This window comes from Pleurodeles waltl, chromosome 2_1 (genome assembly GCF_031143425.1).
Source record: "Pleurodeles waltl isolate 20211129_DDA chromosome 2_1, aPleWal1.hap1.20221129, whole genome shotgun sequence".
NCBI classification, from domain to species: domain Eukaryota; kingdom Metazoa; phylum Chordata; class Amphibia; order Caudata; family Salamandridae; genus Pleurodeles; species Pleurodeles waltl.
The window spans coordinates 93,137,042-93,163,084 of NC_090438.1; the positions used below are offsets into that span (position 1 = coordinate 93,137,042).

General features: G+C 45.2%; 1 protein-coding gene across 2 annotated transcripts in view; it reads left to right on the forward strand.

Annotated features, from left to right (window-relative positions):
- The window catches only part of MTMR8 (myotubularin related protein 8), a 226,249-nt gene that overhangs the window by 75,926 nt on the left and 124,280 nt on the right, over positions 1-26,043 (forward strand). For both annotated transcript variants that reach the window (XM_069210536.1, XM_069210544.1), the window contains exons 5-6: positions 12,400-12,528; positions 14,889-15,023. In XM_069210536.1, the coding sequence (XP_069066637.1) occupies positions 12,400-12,528; positions 14,889-15,023 (264 nt within the window). The remainder of the gene's footprint in view (positions 1-12,399; positions 12,529-14,888; positions 15,024-26,043) is intronic.

The window sequence follows — 26,043 nt, forward strand, 5'->3', positions numbered from 1 at the left end:
ATAAACCTAAGTTGTTTTAGATATTCTGAATTGCTGCCTTTCAACAACTCCTAATTGGCACTTGTGTTCAGGCCATTCTGATTGATTTTGGTCAACTATTCAGAATGGCTGTGACACACCAGTTCTTGCAGGACTGCTTTGTGATTTTTTGAATTTATGCAGATCTTTATTAAATGATTAAGGTGTCCCTTTTTCAAACCGAAGCTGTCTTGAAATTTCAATGTACATATAGTTACTTAAAGAATTTCAAGAGTTATAACTTAGTTGAGCTACGCAGAGTGGAATATTACAAAGTGCTAAAACAGGGAGTCAAGCCATGTCTTGTTGTACGTTGATTGAATAACAATAGGAAGGTTTAGTGGAGCAATAACAATTTGTGTTACAGTGTTGAAAATAAAGTGCTTTTGGGTGTTATTACTAAGTATCGCTTGTAGAAATGTAGCCTATTTCAGTCCAAGAAGTTCTTCATTAGTGATATGATTCAATCCTTCTCTGGCATATGCTGCCATCCACTCCCCACTCTAATATGCTCTGATAGGGAAGCTTGTACCGAATCTGTTCGTTCTCTACCTTTGCCTTGTCAGTGACGCTTGGTAAAATGTTTTTACAATACAGTTTGCAACAAAATAGCATTCATAAATGCTTCATTTTTTTTTTAAGTTGTCAGAACAGGTACAAAATCACTCTTTTGGTAGTACCTTGGGAGCAGTAGCATATTGTTAAAAAGCAGAATTCCTTGTTTGTGTCTAAAATTGTCATCCAATGAGCAATTATTGTATGTGACTCATTCTTTAAGACCTTCTACTCATTAAAAACAGTGCAGCGCAAGCTAGGTTGGTGCAAGCCACATATTTTGGGATGGTCAAATCCATAAGCACAATATGCTGGTTGTTCTTTTATGACCTTTGCCACACTTTCAGTATAGCTTTCTGAGACCTGGGAGGGTGCATATCTTTTCATTGTATTTAGTGCAGTAAAATGCATTACTTGAAAATGTGATGAGTAGCTCATAGCGAATTAAACTTTTTTCACTGTTCAATAGATTATTTTCCTACCTAAAACCAGAGTTTGTTTGAAATTGTACAGAACTGAACAATGGCCAGTGCCAAGAGGTTTAGAAATTCAATACATATGGAAGGATAGTAACCTGCTGCCTGCAAAATTCAGCGTGTCCCAGATAACTTGTATGCATCTTCTATAAATGATGATTCACCAAAATGGCAGGGATACCTGAAGGGACACTACAAACTTGCAAAGGTACTACTGGATTGACCTGTTGACCAACTTTTATATCCTGAGCATCTCTGTTTGCTTCTGCTGGGCCATGAGAAGAGAAAAGGTTGGAAAGTAACCATGTTTCGAAGAAGCATATCTTCTTTCTGTTGCTGCTGGTAGCTCCTTGCCCTCGCAGACCAGATATAGCAAAGCGTATGTCAATGGTACCAAATTGGAGAGTAGCAGCTGCTGGCGATCTATGGTTAATGCCCAGGACATCTTAACAGTAACAGAAGTATTTCATTAACTTCTATTGTAGCGGAATAGGTAACTGCTATAATTAGGACTGACATTAAAATTCCAGGGTCTCTCAAACCTTGCTAATCAAGTTCTCTCATACATTTGTCATACAGCTGACTGACCATCTGCTAAGAACAGGGCCATATGTAAACTCCCAACATAAGACTTCAAATCCATACATAGGACATTGCCAGACTAACTTTCTGACACCAGCCACAAACAGTGTAGGTTCTCCTAATCAACCCCTCCTAATCTCATCTGAACTGACCAGTGCACTTTTCATATCCTGTTCCTTCTATGAAACTTGAAAAGGGTGGATTGCCGATCATGCATAGTATAATTATAATGATGACTAGAATGAGAACTGTTCCTGTGTGTAACATTTCTGATCGAAATTGTATGTGCTGCCACAAAATTAAATAACACTCCTTCCTATCTATAGCTTATCATCCAAAACCTCTCCCATTAAATTGGCTCTGCCATCTTGTACTGTTGCTGTGTAAAGCTTTGCCAGCTTGTTTTGGGATCTAGAAGTCGCCATTTATAATATACCAGATAGACCAGGCAAAAAACAGACCAAGGTAACTTTTGTGAATGGGTGTTTTTTTTCATTTAACACTAAATGACCCATACAAAGCTTCCTCACTCAAATGGAAAAGTCTTTCAAGTTTATTTTGCAATGAAAATACACAGAGTTGGAATTGAGGTATCTTTTGAGGCCCCTACTGCACTGAACGTTTCTAACCTCAATTCCACTTCACAGAGGCACAGCAAATAGTAATTGCTTTACTATAATGTCCTGTTTTCAATATTGTACTTCATAGCAAACTTCAGGTGTTTCAAAGCACGGCATATTACAGGAGTTACTATACCCAATTTAATGGTGCTCACTTTACTGAAAGGCTGGGTTGACCATGCTGGGATTCAAACTCTTGGCCTGCAGATCACGGAGGAGGACAGCAATGATTTAACTTTTCGAGTAATTATGCTAATTAGATAACATTAAACCATGTATACATTTAAACTGTTTATCGTCTAAGTTGTTATATTTGTTTGTTTATTTGGTTGCACAGAGCTTTGAGTAAAAGATGGGCAGATGGGTGTTTACATAATCATTGGTGTACATATCACGCAATCATCATCTACGTGTCCTGCAGTGGAAGCATACTTTTATGGTGGTTAGCATGGTTGGACATCCGTAGTTCAGGGAAAGTATTAGTCCATTTCATCATTGTGAGTATCAACTCCGTAGTTATGGTTCAGCCATTTTTTGACTGCTAAAAACCACTAAATGGATTTACACAAAACTTGGCATGAAAGTTGAACTTCTCTCAAAACGTATTTTCTTATCTGGTGTAAATCTGTTAGTAGCTTTTATGATATTACTATTTGAGAAATGTATCTGATGGGCATTGTAGAGTTGACATTTTCCAATATCCTGTACCTTTAAACGTACGGGCTGGAAACTTTTGAGTTCTGTAAATCACATTTGAATTTTTCAAGAATGTGACTGGCTGATGAATAGTTTCAATATTTTGTTTGGCCACCTTAAACTTTGCAACATTAGTGAATTTGATAAAATTTGTACATTTGACGCATTGAAAAATGGATCACAGAGAGCAGGGGAAAACATGATGACTGGTTCTAAGCACCAGCGAAGAACAGTTCTGATCGGAGGAATGAAAAATGGTAAAACATGCACTTACCAAGTGGGAAATTGGGGAATTTCATGAAATTTGCGAGTACATGACAACCATGTTGTATTAAAAAAATGGGCATCATTTTATCAAATTCACGAACTTCAAAATATTCATACATTTTGGGATTTTGCAAGTTTCCAGAAAATTGCAATTATGTTTTTTAAGATAAAGATTTCAAGGCTGTTATTTGGTGCAGACTCTTGTAAGATGCACAGGAGTGTGTTAAGAGAGATTATATACAGCCAAACTCTACTCCGGCAGGGTATCCTTACATAAAGGGCCAAGCAAATCACAGGGATAATACAGGATTGTAATCCCAAGAAAACAGAAATGTTAAAACATCCAAGTTTTTAAGACCTTCTTGAATATAGAAAAATTGCATGTTAATTCAATATTCTGTGGGAGGGAGTTTCAGTGAAGGGATAAGAAAGGAAGATTCCTCCTAATATAGCAAGGCAAATCAATGTAATGTGCAAAAGAGCTTGATCGGCAGATCTTAAGGTCCTCGTAGGTCTATAAAAAGAGAATTTACTCTGAAATTAGGCAGGACCTGCGGGGTGAAGGGCCTTATGTATTTGACAGAGCAGTTTGAAGCTAGCATGCTTGCACATCACCAGCCAATGAAGCGACATTAAAATAGGGGCCAGATGAAGTTCTCATTGGAAGGTTGCAAATCATGGGAGCAGCAGTGTTTTCAATGGTCTGTAGGTGAGTGAACAATTTGTCAGCCATACCTACATATAGGGCATTACTGTAAATGAGATCAGAGTCTAGGTGATAATGTTCCTACATTGTAAGAAGGAGCACATGGCACATATTAGTTCGCCTTGCGCAGGATCCCATAACACGTCCTGCAGACAGAATTAATTTGATCTTTCATGAAGAGTGTATAATCAGTGATAATACCCAGCTTCCTAGCAGCTTTTTTCGGAATTGGTGACAGGTCCTAAATTGCTTAGCCACCTGTTGTCAGACCACATGGAATTAGATTTACCAACCTTGCCCCCATTTAACTTGAGAAGGTTCTTCCTCTTCTTAATAGCTACATTGTTTAAACGGTTTCTGTGGCTACAATGGAAATTATTGGTTGAGTGTCATCTGCACAAGATACAATTTCAAAACCACTTTCTCTGACAATTCCATCAAGAGGAGCCATACAGATGTTAACTAATATTGGACAGAATTAGATTTATATGAAGGAGGAAAAAGTGACTCGGTCAATCAGGATTTATAGAGCACTGCAAATCACCTGTGAGGGTCTCAAAGCGCTAAAGCTGCTAGCTGCTTCGTGGTGCTTTCTTCATTCGAACAGTTCTGTCCATGAGAAAAGTCTGTAGCCATCGAGGGCCTTGAAAGGGAGGCCTATTTCATACAGTCTTAGAATCGTAATAACATGAGATTTTATCAGACCCCGTGGACAGTTGGAGGATGGAGGGCAGCTGGTTTGCCATCATCCAGCTTACCCCCTATAGAATCAGTGGCAGCTAACAGAGCGCTTTCAGTGCTATGTGTCACTCTGAAACATGATTCTGAGGCATCCAGCAATTTATGTTCCTCCAGAAATGCAGATAGCAGTTGATTTAATTAACCTTGAAAAATGGTGACAGTTAAGTAGCAAGAAAGTAGGGCGAAAGTTAAAAAGCTTCACCGAGTCTGCAAAGGTGTTTTAAGCAGAGGAAGTACATTTACAGTTTTTCATGCCACAGGAAACTTTGCTGATTGGAGGGACAAAGGTCAAAAGATCTGTCAGATGGCCACAGAACAGAACAGAGCAGAGTTTACCTCCATAGTATGTAGACGAGATTCTTCGGGTGAGCTGGATCTGATGCCTTGCATGATTAATGTTGATGTTATCGTGGCATGGGCCATGGGCTGTGCACAGCATTCTTAAATGTGTTGCATGCACCGGTTGATGAGTTTTGAGTCTTGGTAGAATTTAACTAGAGGTACACAGCTGACATCAGGACTGTACTATTTCCAACCAGTGTCTAGGGCTCAAGATCAGTGTCCTTCAGCCCCTTGAGTACAGTTGATTGTTGTTGGCATCCTGGAGTGGTGTGATATGTTCATTAGCCAGAAGGGATCCTAGAAACTCCATATTATATTTAAATATAATTGGGACAAAATGAAGCCATAGTTTAAAATAATGGATATGTAACAATATGTAAACTACTACATAATTCTACTGTGATTGTATTTAGAAAATGTGCTGAATCGGCCATAAGGACATAGAACAAACAACTGCATGCCCCTTTTTAGTACACTGAACAGTGCAGTGAAATGAATGCACAAGGGAGTGCAGCGATAAACTAACATACTCTGTCGTTATTAAATATATATAACTGGTGAAGGTTCTTTGTATCCCCATATTAAAAAAAAAAAAAAAAAAAAAAAAAAGTTCTCCAGTATTGAATCTTTCATAGATGTACATCCTTGAATCATTCCCAGTTGTCGAGGTGGGAGTCCCTGGTACCATAACAAGTAGTGTACATTATACTAATAGGCTTTAAAAAGGAATACAAAGTTCAATTTAACAGTCTATCTATGTCATTTCTTAAAAATGGTCAATGCATAACTTTGGTCCTATCAGGCAACAGCGCCCTCTAGAATGCTCACCACAAAGGCTCCAGTTCCTCAGATTTTCTCTCGTGTGTCAGGTGATGGGAGTCTTCCTGGGCTCTGCTCAGTTTTTGACTTCAGAACAACTAACTTCTACTGAATACTTTTCAGGTCAGCTTTAAATGTCATTTTATTACAGCCGGCAACAGTCTGACTCTGTCAGAATCTCCAAGAAAGGGTCTTTTTAAGCCATGTAACACCTGTGGCAAAAAGAGACTTTAGTCCGAAGACCCTCACAGGGTCTTTATCCAGAGCAAAAGGTTATAGATTGCAAACTCTTTAGAACTTTCTCACAGAAAACCCTAAAAGACAGAGAAGGAAGACTCCTCTTGTGGTCACAAAGACGTAAATCAAAGGAACATTCTATTCAGTCCCTGAGAAAGAGTGATGACTTTTCACAAACTGAAAAATCCCACAAAAGAAAGATCTCGCGGATGCGAGCCTTCAGAGCCCCACAGGAAAGCACATAAAAAATGTAATGGAAAGGAGATGGTGCTTCATAAGAAAAAGTCTTTCTCAAAGGTCTCTTCTGAACCTTCAACACCAGCTAATAAAGAAGTTTTTGCCAGGAAAGTGTTAAAATCACAAAAAATGTGATCATGTTCGAAGACCATCTCTTTGACAATATTGACGACGAGACACCAATCACCATAACTTCTATGTTTACAACGGCAGCATCGCCTATAATAATATCCTCATCTCCATTGGCGTCAACGACCACTGTATCCTGCAAGATTACGGCAAAGCCTTTGTTGACGCAAAAAATGACGACGCAGCAAAAACTGCTAATGTCAACTGGCTCATCAATGAGCAGTACAGCGACGCTGACACCTTTTCCGTTGACGATACCAATGTCTACAACAGTTACCAAGAAAACATCACCATTGACGACACAACCTTCGATGACTCCACTATTCCAAAAAGCCACTGCATCGTCGACGATAGTACGATCATCACCGTCATGGATGCAGACAACAGCCACGTCATCTCTGATGCCCCTGATGCCTGCTGCAGGCCTGTCTTTGTCTACACTAACTGTAGACCAACTATTACATCCGGAGCACACCTCACTGAGTAAAATCATCCCATTTACACCGCATCATCTGTTGGATGATGATTCAGGCGATAAAGGACCTTTTGGGGTAGCGCACAGCCCCTCCGAATTACAAGTTAAATACCAGGATGATGATCAAGACGATGACCAGTACTGTCATGACAATGCTTACATGAATGACAACCTACAACAGAGCTACCAGCCCAGCTAACACACATAATCTACAGGACCAAACAGTTCAGATGCCACAGGACTTTATATTTAATCTGCAGACAATGCTGCAAGACTACTATAGACAATTTCCTGAACCTGCGCAATCTACACCTCCATCGCAGTTTCAAACTCCAGCGTGATCACCTCAGATGCCACCTGTTTGCCCTACTACGCCATCCTTTTCAGGGCCTCCGCTACCTACATTGCCATTAGCAGTCCCTCCGGTAGACGACCAAGATACATCACAGGATGAACAAGAAGAAGACTGAGAAATAAGAAACCACGCCTCCATGGCTTCAGAGTGGGATAACAATGTCATACAGCCGCCATCACCACCACAACCACCTCCTGTTGACTCTCCACCAGACAGTAATGGTGGTTTTCATAGCCCGGAGATGCAAAGCAAACATTTTGGACATGCCCTATGACAGCGAGTCATTATTCGGAAGGCACATAGATGACGCCTTGCAAGCTATTAAACCCAATACTGACACAGCCAGATCATTAGATAAATTGCAATTGAAGTGGCTGCTGTTTCGAGGAGCCAGAGGCAGGAGTACCTTTTCCTTTCAAGGAGGTTTTCAGCCCTTTAGGCAGCAAGATCAGCCCTACCAAGGGCAGTACTGTTCACTACACCCAGCAGTATAGACAACCACCTGCTGTAGCCTACAAACAACCAAGTAGAGGGAAACAACCCACTAGAGGTCGAAACACTTCAAGAAAACAATGACCTAACACCAGCGCAGGCTACCCTACATTCCCAGTCAACGCACAGATTAGGTCAAATTTCCCAATTGTTACTCCAATGGGCTACGAAAACAGACAAATGGGTCCTAGATGTCATAACTCAAGGGCATAACCTCGAATTTATCAACAAACCACTGAATCTCCCACCCATGGGTCTACCCCCTCCACATCTCAAACAGCTACTAAAAAAATTCTCATGATACCAAAAGGAGTAATAGAAAGAGAACTGTATATTCAAAAGGGAAGGGGCTTTTAGTCCTGTTTCTTCCTGATCGGGAAAGAATCAGGAGATTGGTGTCCGATATTATATCTTCGAAAACTGCACAAATATCTAAAAAAAAAAACCACACCTTTTTTACAGGACATTTTGCACCTTCTAAACCGTGGAGACTATATGACATCTATCGACCTCAAAGATGCATACTTCCAAATACCCATTCATCCCAATCCTAGTCCTCGTACTTGCGATTCCAGGCAGTTGGCGCTTACTCAGTTCAAGGTGCTCCCTTTTGGTTTAAAATCAGCCTCTCGAATATTTGCAAAAATGCTAGCCCCAGTGGCTGCACATCTAGGACAAAAAGGAGTTCAAGTATTCCCATACTTGGATGATTGGTTGATCAAGACACCATCACGACAAGCACACACAGGCACACTGAATTATTCAACAAGTTGGGTCTTACAATGATTCTTCAGAAGTCCTCCCTCATTCCGAAAACAGAAATAACCTTCCTAGGTGCAGTTACCAACACCGATACAGACAAAACAACTACCTCATTGGAAAGACAGAGAAAAATACAACAATTGGCCCACAAACTTATCAAAAGAAAGTCTGTTTCAGTTCGGATATACATTTGTTCCTGGAAATGCTATCTTCTTCCAGCCCTCTAATTCCGAACTGCAGAATTCACATGAGGCCACTGCAAGAAGAGTTAGACAAGCAGTGGAAACAATCTTAGGGCTCCTTCGACGACATCATATAAATAACTTGCGTGATGAGATCCTCCATACAGTGGTGGACGCAGAAGAAGAACATGGCAGAAGGTCTAACACTTCTGTCCCCAGTAAAGGACTAAGTGATAATGACAGATGCATCCCTACAAGGCTGGGGCGCTCACCTACAGGATCTTTCCATCAGCAGAAAATGAGGCAATCCTGACAAGAAAATGCACATCAACTATCTCAAACTCAAAGCCATACCGCTAGCGCTCCGTTCCTTCCTTCCTAGAATTGCAAAATCTTCCATGCTCATCAGAACGGACAGCACCACGTTCATGCACTACTTAAACAGGGAGGGACGAGATCAGTAGCCCTGTCACATCAAGCACAGGCAATGGGCAATACATAACAAAATATCTCTGAGAGTGGAACATTTACCAGGAGCATCAAATATGCTGGAAGACACACTGAGCACATTGACTTCAACCTGCCACGAATGGGAAATCGACCATCAAATATTACAGAACATATTAATCCAATGGGGCATGCCGAAACTGGACCTCTTCGCCATCAGGAACAACTGCAAATGCCAGCACTACGCAAGTTGGCATCACCAAAAAGGATCGGTGGGAGATGCATTTTCGATAAGATGGTTGAAAATATTTTCTTATGCTTTTCCCCGGATTCCTCTAATCCCACAGATACTTCGCAAACTAAAGAAAGAACCATGCAAGATCATCCTCATAGCTCCCAAAGGCTCAGACAGTTCTGGGAAACAGCTTCTCTTGCTTTCGGAAAGACCACACATACAGTTAATGCCCAGTCGTACACTGCTAACAATGAACAGGGTCCAGATCTTGCATCCCAATCCGACGCATCTATGTTTAGCGGCTTGGCTCCTGAACACTATAAATTTCAAAATCTAGACATTCCGCCTGACTGTAGAGAAATTCTAGCCAGGACTGGAGCAGATTTTACCAATAAATCATAAATTGAAATAGAAACTTTTTTGTATTTGGTGCCAGCAGAAGAACTTGCACCTGTTTTCTTCAAATCCTGAACAGATTTTCCCATATCTTTACAGCTTGCAAAATAGGGACACACACTCATCGATAAAGGTTCACTTGGCAGCAATATCCCAGTTTCGGAGAGAAGACAAAACATCTTCTCTCTGGTCGTCAAGAGTTATCAAATAATTTCCCCCAGCAAGAAGACAACCTCCTACTTGGCATCTTAATATTGTCTTAAGCCAGTGGATGAAAACCCCATTTGGGCCTGTACACAAGGCAGACCTAAAATATCTTACAGGGAAAACTGCGCTGCTGTTAGCACTTACATCTTCCAGAAGACTGGGTGAAATACAAGCCTTTACCATAAAAGAGCCCTTCATGCAGTTCAGGGACAGTATAAATTCATACCTAAAATTCCATCAGATTTTCCTCTAAACTAACCCATCATTCTTAGAATTTTTTTTCCAAATCCTTAGTTGACTGCTGAACAGACACTTCACACCTTAGACATTAAAAGGTGTATTAGATTCTGTTTACACAGAACACAACAATTTTGTGAGTTTAACCAGTTATTTGTCACAAATGGTAACTTCAAAAAAGGCTTTCCCACAACCAAGGCCACAATCGGAAGATGGATTGCAGAAACCATTTAATTCTGCCATGCAAGAGCAGGAAAACCATTGACTGACAGAGTGAAAGCTCACTCTGCAATAGCTGTATCTACATCAACAGCTCTATTTGCGGGTGTGTCGATCCAGCAGTTCTGCAGAGCAGCAACATGGTCTAACAGACACAACACTATTGCCTGGATGAAGCTGATAAATCTGATGCTGCAGTGGGGCAAGCAGTTTTACACCATTTTTTCCAATAAGGTGAGCCATACTATAATGTATCTACCCACCATCTGCTTGTGATGTATATGCATATAATTGGTAATTATGAACTGCTGACTACTCTGATTCAGGCATGTGAATCTATGAAAGATTCAATACTGGAGAAGAAAATAAGTTACTTACCTGTAACTGTAGTTCTCCAGTATTGTAATCTTTCATAGATTCACATGCGACCCACCCTCCTCCCGATACAGGCTCCCCTTTATTGTGCTTACAGTAATAACTCAACTTTGTACGTGAAAATCTGAGAACTGGAGCCTCTGTGGTGAGGGTTCTAGAGGGTGCTGTCGCCTGATTGGTCAGTGCATAACTTTGGCCCTTTTTAAAGAAAGGAATGGGCTGTTTAATACGACTTTGCATTCCTTTTCAAAAGCCTACTAGTATAATGTACACTACTTTTTATGGCACGGGGACTCCCACCCTGACAACGGGGAATGATTCAAATATGTGAACCTATGAAAGATTACAATACTGGAGAACTACAGTTACATGTAAATAACTAATTTTCTTACACTATGTATGGGCATGTTTTGATTTCAACGTTTTTTTATTCCATTTTGTCCTTTGTAACCCTCTCCATTTTTCCTGTACACAATTTACTTCCAATGCTCTATTCATCATCTACTAGTTGGAACCTATTGGTCCTTGTGTGCTGGCAGCTAGATGCCATTGAAGCCATTTGTGACCAGTAACTTTCAATGTTCAGAGGTAGCAAGAGGAGCTTTAGGAGAAGGTTGGGCGATGTCTTTGTGCAGGTTTCTGTCTACCTCAATTTCCAGTGGACAACCAATATTTTTTTTCCGGCCTTGTTAAATATTTTCTGTGTTATCATGATAAGCGCTTATATTATCCAACACGTTTTAGTGCAATTTAAAGACCTTTCCCCAAAAAAGTGTACCCAAGTCACCTGCAAGACAACAACCTCATCATCCTATTTCCTTCCTTTGAGAGTAATTCTTGAGATGACAGAGGTTTGTTGCAAGATTATAAGCACATTTTGGTGCACTGCATAAACTGAGTTGCTTTATTGTACAATGAATGATTGTGGGTAAGTTGATGTGCCTCAAATTCTTAAATTGTGAGAGGTAAGATCGTGCTAGAGTGGTTCGAGGGCCACAAGTAAAAGTTATTAGGCACCCACAGACTCACACTTTTATGAGTAGACACCAAGAATTTGCAGGTAGTTTCCCATATCTGGAACCACTTGTCGATTTAGTCCCCTCAAGGGTTGGAGAAGGTGCGTCTTGGGGGGATAGACCGAGAACAGTCCCAGAATTGATATGGGGGTGGTGTGGCGGTTGGTTATCGACGGACATGAATAATTTCCAGTGATCTAAGTCGTGGATGTGAAAATAGACTTGTCCGTTTCATTTGCTGCAGGCGAAAATGTCCAGCGGTTAGATTTGTGGCTGATACAATAGCTGTCATGTAAAGCACTTCTGCAAAACTGCGGCATTGACGGAGCTTCAACCTCTGGCAGCACTTTTTCTTTTCTGACAGTGCTGTGGCAAAAACCGGTACCTGAAATGAAAAAGAATGATGTGATGCACGTGTGCGCTTCGCGTACTTAGTGCAGCGATACTTTCCAGATACTTAAAGTGTTTGCACGTTAGGCGGGGTGGGCGCTGGTGCACAACCAGCGCCTCACACGCCTTGCACTCATATCATTGTGTTATCTCACGAGGCGTTTCTTGTGTTTGTTTGTCCTGCAGGTCTGCACAACGTACCCGCCCGCTCTGGTGGTTCCCAGGACTGCGACCCAGGCGACCCTGCACGGGAGCGCGAAGTTCAGGAGCAGAGGCCGGTTTCCCGTGCTGTCCTACTACTGCCAGGAGAACAATGTGAGTCACGCGGGCCCGGGGGCGTGCTGTGCGCACCGTGACCTCGGGGTGCGTGACCTTGCACGCTGTTGTTGGGAACGACTGCATACGAACTGTGAACTTCCTGTCTGTTCGCCCTGCTCTAGATAAGGCTTTTCCCGACTTCCTGTTATTCTCGCAGTCTGAGGAGAGCGCGGGAGTTCACCACCGAGCAGCCCCTTCTGTTGCCTAGCCCTCAAGCGCTGCGCAGTCATAAAAAAGTGTTAATGTTAGCTGCATGTAGTTTGGTTGAATGTCAATACGAGGAACACTGCTGCATGGATGGAGCTCCAGGTTGACCAGTTATATAGATATTATAAAGTGGCTACTTTTTCACAATACAACTGTAAACCGAACACTGCCGTTACCCTTACTAACGACACTCTTACCTCTGCCACTAAGACCTCTACCCTACCTCTAAAACATAAACCTTAATGATTCTGCCCCTAAATTTAACCTTGACCTTCGCTAATCCTAAACCAAAAATTAAGCCTAACCCTGAGATAATCTAAATCATATTTTAACAGTAATGTCGCGATTGTGAGTGCCTCCGAAAAATTCTCGTTATTTGCTCCCCTCAGAATTACCGCTACCAAGGGTTCTACTTCAACCCTGGCAGGGATCTTGAGGAATTACATAATTTGGGGGTCTAACATTGACATCTGTGTTTATACGATGATATTCACATTTTTTCTCCTGGACCTTCAAACGGAGATTTCAACTGCCTTTTAGCAGAATCTTCGTGTGACAAACCAAGTCTTAGAATTCAGATGGGTGGTAACTCCTGTTACCAGTCCCAAGCCAGATTGATGTCTGTGCTACCCCTTTCCCTAGGCTTGACCCTAAATCTGTCAGTGGTCCTTAATCTGACTATCTCTAATACGTACTCTAGCCCCTAACCTTTAACCCTGTCATTGTCAATGTACAATTTGGCATGGAGCAGTTTGTAGAAGACTGTGTGTTCTGTGTCCAGTTAGTGGTTTGAATATATCTACCTCATTGCAGGAAACTGCACAAGCTCTGTGTTGTTGTTGGTTTAATAATGGCCATTAGTAATGAAACATTTTACGTAAGTCTGAGTGTATTCACCTGCTGGGCCTCACCATTGTATTCAACTGTGCCCCGATGACTGTATTTTTTACCTGCATGCACTGAAGATTCATGTGTTTGCTGCATGCACATGGGCCTGATAAATGGCCCATTCAAAAGGGTGCATGGGTTCACTCTATGCGCCGGGTCCCTATGAATGTATTCACATGCAGGGACAGAATGCATTGGTTTACTGCATTCGCCAGGATCTTATAAATGTATTCACAAACTGGGCTTGATGATGCTATTCAGCTGGGGCATTTGGTCCTGATGACTATTTACCTGCATGCACCCCAGATGCATGTGTTCATTACATGCGCCACAGCCTGATGGCACAGGATGCATGGGTTCACTCTATGCATCAGGCCCCGTTAAAGTATTCACCTACAGACACAGGATGCATGGGTTCACTCTATGCACCGGGGCCCAATGAATGTATTCACCTGCAGGCATAGGATGCCTGGGCTCACTGCATATGATAGGACCTTAAGCCATGATTAATCTATTTTCCTGTACGAACTCAAGATAGATGTGTTCGCTGGAGGCGCCAGGGCTCGATGAATGTATTCATCTGCTGAAGCTGATGATGGTGTTCAGTTGGGGCACTGGGCCCCAGTGACTGTATTTACCTGCATGCTGTGTAATCAGAGCAGTGTACTCCGATTCAGTTTGGGGGAGCAGTGCTGAGCTTGTAGCATTGTGTTCTAATGCGTGGATTTAATGAAAAACAAAATAATTTGTTTTTTATGCCATCTGTGTTCGTAGAAGGTCTTATTGTTGGTGGCACATTTGTAGGCCATGTCTTCATAATATCTGATCTGGACGAAAAAGGCAGACTGTGCTGGTGCTGTTGAATTTAGCATTGGTGAGGGAGACTACGTGTATGTGTTGTAGAGAATCAGAAAATTGTATATAAACAGACCATTTTTGTTTGGAGCATCTGTAAAGGGGGTTATGTCTGTTGCTGTGGTCTGAAGAGTGAATGGGGATTGTATGTATTGCTTCTTTGGCATAAGTGCATGTATGAGTGATGTAGCTGCTGTTGTTGTAAATAGATTTGTACTTAGTTGATGAATTTGAAGGCGCATAAAGGTTGTGAATTTGAGTGGTCACCCTCTTAAAGTGTTGTCTCTTTTTGTCTGAGAGTTCAAGATGCAAGGTGCCCGTTAACAACCCAAATAAAGTTGCTCAAGAGGAAGAGAACTGCTTCCATGTGTAACCCATCTTTTGATACAACCAATGTTCTCTTACAGGCTGCAATCTGTCGGTGTAGCCAGCCACTTGCTGGGTTCAGCACTCGTTGTGTGGAGGATGAACAGATGTTACAAGCCATTAGCAGTGCCAACCCCGGGAGTCATTTCATGTATGTTGTAGACACAAGGCCAAAGGTAAATGATCTACTTAGAAATAATACTGACACTAATTCACATTATTGTAACAGGACTTGGAGGGACAGGCTTCAACTTGCAATAGAATATGCAAATATTGTAAGGGTGGGAAGAGCCAACAAGTGAGGATGGCAGATCCCAGGTGTATTCACCTTCTTTTCATATGTGGATTGGTGGAGGATGGCGACAGGACATCATGTAGTCACCTTTATGAAAAATGGAGAAAAAAAACATTGGGGTGTACTAGTGAGGGTGGCTAGTAGGCGGTGGGGAAGCAAATGTGGCAGGATGAAGGTATGATTTGCCAGAAGCTGAAGTTGGTGGGGCAGGATGGCTGGTAATTTCTTTTTATTATTTGTTTACATTTTTAATACAAAAACAGTAATGGACATAGGAAGGGCAGGTCATAAAGAGCTCTGGAGGGTATCAGGACTCCTGGTATTTTTTTCAAGGCTGGATGACTGAGAGAGTTGCAAAAGGATAATGTTGAGGACATTTTGGACCTGTGTTAGTTCATCCCCCTGTTTTAGCTTAATTTCTTATTTGATATTTTATGTGTTTTAGCTGCACTGCCTTTAGCAATGACATTTTACACACATTTCTTGCATGATATTCTTCTAGGAATATGTGCTATGAGTTGCTTGTTTAATAATCCTTTGCACAACATGCAATCAGTACTTTCTGCTCAAGGCTAGGAACACTTGTACACAATATTCTAGTTCTTGTGTTGCCTGTTCGGGAGGCAGCTTCCAACATCTAGACACAGCATTGCATCAGATCTTTGTTTACAACACAGTATGGCTTTATTATAAAATCAATATACTGACCCAGATGGGGCGGGGGCATTCCAGCCACCACCATCCTTGGATGAATGCTGTGTTCAACATATAGCTCTGCTGGCACAAACTACCAGCTTCCTGAGAGGCTTGCCATCTACACTGCAGACTGACTCCTGACACTATCTCCAAGTATGGAGCTAAAGCTAAACGTTTAGATCAGCCCAGGCAGAAGGGTGCACCCCCTATACTCTGAGAGTAGTCTTAGTGTTAGGTAGGAATCTCTAGAACTTCTAGAAACACATTTACTATGGTTGAATTATTCATTGTCTTTACCATGTTTATACCACTGGTAACTTTGCTTTGTTTTATATGCCTAATTATTGCTGATCATTGTCTGAATGCCAGATTGCAAATGTTTTAGTACATTTATTGAAAACCCATCTCGTATCTCTCTTGTGTTTCGCCTGGGTATGCATGAGTAACACAACAAAAGAATGAGATCTGTTTCCATGACTTCCCTGAGGAGTCGGTGTTGTGTTAGGTTGCCATAATCACCTTCCACTGCTGTATGTTTAGGGGTCCCGGTGAGGTACTGTGAGCTAGCTAAGAATTGGGCCACCAGTTCCTGATGGTGTGGATGAAGTTAGTCCCCCACATACTAAAGTGCTGTTGGCCTAATAACCCCAGTAGAAACCACATAACAATAAGGAAGACCATTTTGTGACTGATGTTCCAGTGGCTTGTCATCCTACAGCATGAGGTCAGCTTACTACATTGCTGCTCATGGTGGTGGCCACGCACAAAAGAAGACCGAGGTGGCTTACGACGAGTTTTGCATCTCCAATTTTCAAGCAAAATCACAAAAAACTTGAGCTGAATCCTGTTGTTTTTGGTCTTTTATAAACAGTTACTTATCTGAAGTATGTTTGTGGGAGGCCCTAAGAACTTAATGCAGACAAAGGATCTGTTTGTTGATTGAAATTTCTATGCTGAAGGCAAAGCAAGATCTTTCTAAGCAACGGTTGATCTGTATCGGGTTATGCTAAGGTAAAGCTTCCTGTTTCTTTGTCCTAACGGGTTCCTGGTTGCATTCTACTACAAGTAAGGCCCTTACAGCATCACTCTTGTTCAATATCCCTCTGGTAGATATTTGAAAAGCAGCATTTCTCTTTGTAAACATGTTAGACCATTACTGTGACTCAAGAGAAGATGCCGAATTAAAACCATCTCCTTAAAAACATCTTCTGGTTAAGACTTATTCCTTGGGGGACGTGGTCTGGCCGCGATCCATGATGGCCGCCTGAGAGTCCGGAGGCGCCGGACGGAGCGAGGGGAGCAGGCCTGAGGCCTACGGCAGGCCTCTGCGCCGTATCCTCGAGTGAGGAATCACCCCGACACGGAGAGACGCGTCCCTCGCTGAAGCTTGAAGTGGGAGAGAGTGCGCCCTTCGTCCCTACCCGCGCCTTGACAGCGGCTCAACTGCGGCTCCCGGAGCCGGCAACAGGCCGGGACGCCGCCTGACCCCTCCCTCCCTCCTGATCGATAGCTGCCGAAGGGGGAGAACGGAGCCGACCACCATCACGGCCCGGAACAACAACAGGAGGTGGCCCGATGCTGACGACGCGCCTCCCAGTGCCTCTCCACCCTTCCCCTTTCTGCCGGGGGTGACTGGATCGGCGACAAGAGGCCTCACCACCAGCGGAGCACAACGGACGGCTATCCCCCACCCCCCCAGCCTTACCTGCTCCAGAGAAGACCCCCTGAGAAACGACAGAGGCCCCGAAGAGGATGGAGAGGTGAGAGCCGAGCCGGTGAGTCAGAGAGGATGAGAGACGTACGGAGATGAGGGTGGTGGATGAGTGAGAGAGGGGCCGGGAGTGGGGAGAGAGAGAGAGGAATATAACAACGAGCGGAGAGAGGAGGAAGACGAAAGGAAGAGGAGAAGGCAAAGAGTAAAGGAGCAAACACTACCTAATAAAAAGAGGGGCAAGCACAAGAGGGGGCAAAGAGTAAGAAAACAAAAAAAAAAAAGAGGAGAAAAAAGAAAAAAAAAGAGAAAGGAAAACGATCAACACAAACATAACAACAAAAGAAGCAATACCACACTAACAGGAACTAACGAGGCATGAAGAGCAAAGACGGCCAGGAGTAACATCGGACCTCGGCTCGGCTCCAAAACAACCCCTCTCTCCACGGAACAGCCCTGCGGGACGCTGAACGCTATAGAGCCAACACAGTGATCCTTCCCCTCGTACATATACACCAACGACAGCCCTCCCCAGGAGGCCACTTAGAGAGGTACCCCTCTGAACTCTGAACCCCACCCGCCACCCTCTCTCCTCTGCCGCCCACGCTGATCGCCCTCATTGAGACACGGACAGGCACCCCCTTGGATCCCCACCTGCAGGGAGAAACCCGCAATGCCCAGAGGCAAGACGGCGGGTAAAGCACCGTGTAAACCCGCTCGCCAACTACTCTTCTCTGAAGCCCTGCGTCAACAGAAACATCCTGCTCCCGCAGACTCTCCACCCCCCTCACACAACACCATGTCAGACAATACTCAAGGAGCATCAATGGATCGTATACTGCAGGAGATATCGTCAGTAGGCCGCAAACTGGAAGGTATGGACACTGCCATGTCAGCATTAACAGCGGAAACGAGATCTATGCGCTTGGAAATAGCGGGCTTCCAGTCACAAATCTCCGGACTGGACCATCGCGTAGCGGCCGTAGAAAGTCAAGTGGTCTTACAGACTGACAGAGATCAGGAACTCTTGTACCTTCGCAGCAAGTTAACCGACCTTGAGGACCGAAGCTGCAGAAACAACATCCGCTCCCTTGGATTTCCGGAAGGCATTGAGGGTACAGATATCCTCTCTTACCTGCGAGACACGCTTTCCAAACTAGCCGACATAACATTTGACCCCCCTCTGGAATTTCAAAGAGCGCATAGACTTGGTCTCAAGAGACAAAACGGACAAGATCGTCCTCGTCCAATCATAGCCTGCTTCCTCCGGCACGGACAGGCCCGCCAATTGCTACAGCTGTCCCGAAGGCAAGGCCCACTCCGGCTCGGTCCCCTCGAAATCCGCCTTTCAGCAGACTTCTCCAAAGAAACAGCAGATCGAAGAAGAGCCTTTCTCTCCTTCCGCCCTCGCCTTCGCCATCTGGACGTTAAATTCGGCCTCTTCGAGCCAGCCAGGATGTGGATAACTAAGAACGGAGAGTCACGAACCTTCTATGACCCAGAGGATCTGAAGTCATTCCTAGAGGGGCTGCATGATCCGACACAATCCATGGAATCAACAACCCAACCCCCCCAAGACACACAGAACCAAACCAGGGGAATGGGCCAATCGGAAATTGCTCTGGACACCGACGGAAGACCTACTACAGACCCCCAAACCAGGGACAGAGATCTGGAGAGATTAACAAAAAGTTTTGATGACAGGGGCCAAGTCCTACAGGCGGTGGCGATGCACACACAACTGCCGGACAGAGACAAGTCCCGATCCCCTTTGAAACCCTAGGAGCCTACTATCTGAAACCAACATGGACACAGTTTTCCTACAAGCCCTCGATATCTACAACCACAGACTGTCATAGAAACGTTGCAGGACACATAGGAACTTTGATGAAAAAGCCCGGACACAGAGACATGATGAGTACTCTACTTTAATGTACACTCTTCAGACATGGAACCACGGAGAAACACCCCCCCCCCCCCCCAGAAGGCTTTAACCGCCTCGGACTGCTTAGACTGTTCGGATTGTGTGATAGTTTTTGTTGGCTCCCGATTACTTTTGTTTCTCAACGTCCCTCCCTTTCATGCCGGGTAACACTTACCATGTCCCGTATCACTTCTCCCATCTAGAATCCGGATCCATAACGTCCTCTAGAAAATATGGGAACTGACGCTATAACCTTGCACACTACTGGCTTGCCCTGGCAGGGTTGGGGCAAAACGATTCTGAACTGGGTTTTGAGCTCTAGACCCCGATCTACTAACAAACGCAATAGTGACATAATGATGGGCGTTGGTGCAAAGCAGAACAGACCACAGATGCCAAGTCCCAGAGCATATACATGCCACAACCCCTCAGAATAACCAAGGGGAAGTGACCTCAGTAACAACAATACTTGCCCCTGTCCTTTCCTCGCGCTTCCCCCAACCCCCCCCCGCACAGGGACGCGGCCCACATGCGACCTCCCCTCCTCCCCCATCCTCTGGTCACAAACACATTCCACACCCCCCCCCGGACATAATTGGATGCATCCACAGGAGATAGATAAAGTCATCTCTGACCTCCCGTACCACAAATCACCCGGAGAGGATGGATACCCTGCAGAATTTTATAAATAGGTAGGGTCAGAGGCGATTGATATCCTATGCGAAGCCCTCAATGAAGCCTGCGAAACACAGACATTAGGGGCCATATCCAACAATGCCACAATAGCTGTCATACCGAAGCCTGGGAGAGATCCTTTATTATGCGGCAGCTACCGACCCATCTCTCTACTAAACGGGGACATCAAAATTCTAGCAAGCGTCCTGGCAAACAGACTACGTAAAGTAATCCCGTCCTTAATACACTATACACAGGTGGGGTTTGTACCTGGCCGCACATCTAGGAACCACCTACGAACCCTATGCCATACCTTATGGGCGGCCAGAGACTCCCCGGAGTCGGCGCTGGCCCTTTCCTTAGACGCCGAAAAAGCGTTCGACCGCATAGAATGGCCCTACCTATTTGCAGCCTTAGAGAGATTTGGCCTAGGCAACAAATTTATCTCCATGGTACGACTGCTCTATGATCAACCCGCGGCCAGAGTCAACTGCGGAGGCTTCCTTTCAGACCCTTTCCCTATCCGAAGGGGTACACGGCAGGGGTGCCCCCTTTCACCCCTCCTGTTCCTTTTGACGATGGAGCCCTTGGCGGCAGCCATCTGGTCCTCCCCCTCCATAACCGGCCTACCACTACCCGAAGGCACCTCCAAGATATACCTCTATGCTGACGATATCCTCTTAACACTCACGGACCTGGAAAGATCCATACCGGCCCTATTAGAGGTAATCGAGGACTTCGCAGCCCTATCGGGATACCGTATTAACTGGGACAAAAGCGAGGCACTTCCGCTATCGCGAGTAACCACAAAAACGGCACTCCTAGGCTACCCATTCCGGTGGACGCCAAAACGTCTTAAATACCTAGGAGTGCTTGTTAACCCTGGACTGGCACACATGGTTGCTGGAAACATTGACCCTCTCATCACGCGGATGAAACTGGACTTTGCGAAATGGACCCTGTTAGGCCTTTCCATGTGGGGCAGAGTACAAGCGGTTAGAATGGTGACGGTACCCCGCTTCACCTATATCCTAGGTCTCCTGCCCTTACAAGTGCCCCTCTCCACACTAAGAGGCATTGATGCACTAATTAGATCATTCGTGTGGGGCACAATGCGACCGCGGCTATCACCAGCCAAGCTTTTGGCCCGCCGCATAAACGGGGGAATGGGACTCCCATCAGTGGAACACTACTCTTTAGCCCTCCAAATGTCTCAGTTATCCAATACACTATCGAATATACCAGATCCCCCCTTGTGGATAGCAGTGGAAAAACGACTCCTGACTGCGAACGAAGGACTCGGTGGACCCTACCGTGCAGACCTCCCAGCCACTAACTCAGCAAATCCTATCCTGGCGGCGACCAGGGCATCCTGGCAAAGGGCCCACCGACTGTTTGGGGTCCACCCCCTCATACATGCCCAAGCGCCCCTGTGGCACAACAGTGGCCTACGCATAGGTGGCGAGGTACTCCATTGGCCGCAATGGAAACAGGCAGGCATCCTCACCCTCTCACAGGTCCTGGAGAACGATGTGCTCAAACCCTTCCCCAAGCTACGGGAGGAGTTCGGCCTACACCCGAACCAGGAATGGAGATACATGCAACTCAAGCATTGTCTCTCCCAAGGGAGTACACCTCCACAGCGGGGATCCCTGCCCTCACCGATAGTGGCTTACCTGCAGCAATGGGGACAATGCAAGGGAGTAATGTCTGGTCTATATGATCTAATTATTCGACGGCTTTACTCCCAACCGCTAATGGAAAAACTACGTCTATGGTGGCAAACCAGGCTGCAGCAGGATCTAGACCCAGATGATTGGGAAGCTACCCTAGAGACACTAGACAGAGGCACCCGGGAAGCACGCTTGAAATTCTGCCTCTTCAAAATCTTACATGAATGGCACTGGTCCCCAGCGAAACTGCATAGGACCGGACTCCTCCCGCATGCGAACTGCTGGCGATGTCCAGAAACATCCTGTGACCTGATACATATCTTAGTAAACTGTACAACAGTACGACCACTCTGGGATGCTGTGAGCTCCACTCTGGCTGAAGTAATGTCACTTCCGTCACCACTTTCTCCTGCCCTTATACTTCTGCAAGATACGACCTCCCTAGACCACACAAGAGACTGTTGCACACAGCGTTAACTACTGCAAAAATTTGCATACTCAGACACTGGCGGTCAGAGACCCCCCCAAGCCCGGAGGAATGGATTATAGCCATGATCCGCACTGCTATGCATGAACGGATCATCTATAACTTACAAGACCAAGCTCAATTATTCCTACAGGTATGGGCTCCCTTCCTTACAAGGGGGCAATAGTGCCCTACCCGGAACCACCACTGTTCCCTTCTCCCTTCCCTTTCCCTCCCCTCCCCCACATGCGTCTCTTCCCCCTTCTCCCCCTCGCTCCCGTACCTCCCCCTCCCTCTGTATTTTCCCCCCTCTACCCCTCCTTATCTCCCCTTCTCTTCCTCTCTTTTCTATTCTTTTCTCCTCTCCCACTCTTCCTTTTCTTTCCTCTTCTTCCCCTTCTCCCTCTCCCTTTTCCTACTGTTTCTTCTTCTTTTCTCCTTTTCCCTCTTTCTTACTTTCTTTCCTCTCTCCCCCTTGCACCTTATCCCCACGTCTCTTTCTAAAATACCCACTAGAGTCCGAACGTCGCCTTCCAGCAACGCTCCAAACAGACCTCCATGGTAGATCCTTTTCACTATGTCGTCTGCTAGTCACCTGGCCCCAACCGAAACTGACCACGGAGTTGACATGAGCTGCAACACCCATTATCCATGCAGCAACATCCCTCGCTTCCCAGGGTGGCACTCCCTGGTCCTTTCGTCTGAACAGGTACAACCTACCCTTTACCCTCATATCTTTACCCTCTTTAAACCCCCCCACATAGCCTAAAATATGTTGGAAGTGAACTCTACCTCAAGTTTTTATATTACGACTGATACCTTGTTTGTGCCTTACGAGTTTTTTCTTCTCCTTCGGTTTCCTAATATCACTGATGTGTAATTACTCCCGATTGACGGGACCCTGATCCCATTGACTCTGTATCATATTGTGTTATTAACAATAAAAGAAAAGTAAAAAAAAAAAAAAAAAAGACTTATTCCTTATTGCTTTGTACTGTACTTAGGCATGTGAAGCGATTGAGGCCTAAAGGAGCTGATCAACGTAACACTGTTGAACTGTCTATTTATCTTTCTATCTTCTTTTTTTGGCAGCTTGTGTTTGTCGACATTGTTTAAGTTTAAAAAAAAGCTAATATGACAGTTTTTTCTCTCTGATGTTATGGAAAAATTGGCTTTATTTACCCTAAACTCAGTGGGCCAAAAACATATTTCTTAAAGGTGTATTCGGAGTTAATATTTCTGACAAATACCCTAATTGCTTAATATGCATACTTTTAGTGGCAAATGCCATACATTATTTTCTTCCAATGATGAATGGCATAAATGATTATTTGCGGTGCACTCTTTTAATAATGCATTGCATGCATATTTACTTACGGTGCATTTTATTAGTGATGAACGACATACATTTTTATTTGAGGTGCATTCTTTTAGTGAAAGTGGCATATGTTGAAAAGTACCCTTTTTTTGGCATGGTTACCCCCACTTTTTGTCTGCTGTCAGCATGCTTTGACGATCATCACTGGAATCCTGCTAACCAAGACCCCAGTAATTGTGCTCTCTCCCTCTAAATTTGGTTGCCTAGGACTTTGCATACCCCACACTTGGCATACTGGTGCCCCCTTGTAGGTCCCCAGTATATGGTACTTAGGTACCCAGGGCTTTGGTGCACCAGGGGTTCCCCGTGGCCTGCAGCATGTATTGTGCCACCCGTGGCAGCCTATGCAAAATGTGTCTGAAAACCTGCCATTGCAGCCTGCATGAAAAGGTGCATGCACCCTTTCACTACAGGTCACTGCAAGCCACCCCTATGGTAGTCCCTTCTAGCCCAGAAGCCAGGATGCAGGTCCCTGTGTGTGTGGGCACCCCTGCATGAGCAGAGGTGCCCCTACGAACTCCAGCTCCATTGCACTGGTCTTTGTAAGTGCGGGGAAGCCATTTTACCCCTGTACTGGACTGTGTCCAGCTACATAATGGTAACTCAGAATCTGGCCATGTTTGGTATCAAACATGTTGGAATCAATCCCCAATACTGTTGCCAGTATTGGTTGTATTATTCCATGCACTCTGGGGGCTCCTTAGAGGACCCCACCCCAGTATTGCTCCTACCAGTCTTCTGGGGTTTTGCAAGCAGACTGCGCTGCTGCCACCCTCCAGGCGGGTTTCAGCCCTCATGCTGCTTGACCAGCTCAGCCAGGGGAAGGCAGAACAAAATATTTCCTGTTGTTGAGGGAGGCAACACCCTCTCCCCTTGGAAATAGGTGTGACATGACTTGGGAGGGATAGCCTCCCCAAGCCACCGGTATGCTTTGAAGGGCACATTTGGTGCCCTACTTGCATAAACCGGTGTGCACCAGTCCAGGTACCCCCGATTCCTCCTCTGGTGCGAAACTGGACAAAGGAAAGGGGAGTGATCACTCCCCTGTCCATCACCACCCCAGGGGTGGTGCCCAGAGCTCCTCCAGGTGGCCACTTGGTTCTGCCATCTTAAATCTAAGACGTGCAGATGCCCCTGGGAGCATCTGAGTGGCCAAGTCACGTAGGTGAGGTCACAGCCTCCTCTTTGATAGGTGGTCACTCTGCTAGGTGACCAATCCCCCTTCCTGGGCTATTTAGGGTCTCCCTCATGGGTGGGTCCTCAGATTCGACATGCAGGATTCCAGCAGGACTCCTCTACAACGTTTACTTCATCTTCTGGCCACTGCAACTGCAACTGGACTCTTGAGGAACCAACAATCTGCAACTCCAGCTACGACTCGTTTTGCAACATTGTTTTTCCAGCTCCTTCCAGCAGCTGCAACGTTTCCCCATCTGTGCATCCTCTGAGGTCAACGAGACTCCAGCCTGCACCAAGAAGCAAGAAGGAATCTCCCTTGGAGTGACAAAGACACTCCCCTGCAGGCACCAACTGCAACAACAACCGGCTGCGTAGATCTTCTCTTCTCCATAACAGCGTGGATCCAGCATTACAGGTGGTGGCCTGGAGTGGTCTCCTTGGTTCTCTCTGCCAGCTCTCCAACTTGGGAGACGGTAAGCCCTTGCCTCTCTTTGCAGGAGAGTACCCCTGTGCACCACAACTCTTGCAGCTTCCAAGGCTTATTTGCTCCTCCTCCAAGGGATCTTCAGGCTCTGTGTAGCCCCGCACTTCTTCCTGCCAAGCACCGTCTCCTCTCTGCTGCTCCAGCGACATGGGACTCCTCCTCTTTTGTGCTGAGTGGGGCTCACTGCGACCGCTGTGCCTGCTGCCAGTGGGTTGCCTGTGGGTGACTCTCCCAACTGCTGAGGGTCACATCGGACCCCCCTCCTCGGGTCGAGTCTTCTGGGCCTTACTGATCCTCTTCAGCCTTGCAACTCCACATCTTCTTCTTTGGTATTTGCTGAGGCTTGTTGATGGTTCTCCAGCACCACTGATCAACTGCAATTCGACAGAAGACGTGGTCCACCATCTGCATCACTTCAGGAACTCCTCTTCATCTCCTGTGCTGCACTACTGATCTTCTTCGTCCCACGTCGACCTGGTCCTGCATCCACAGAAGGGTGGGTAGTGGCTCCTGTCATGACCGGACATTCTATCGCGAACTGGACTTGGTCCCCTTCCTTTGCAGGCCCTCTTCTGCCAGAATCCACCTCTGGGTTCTTCCAGTCTTGATTGAATCTTGCATAATCTTTTTCCAAAGTCCTCCTGTTGGGCTTGGGGAAAACCACATACTTACCTCTCCTCTCCTCTCCTGGTTGATGGGGTTTACTGTGGTATTC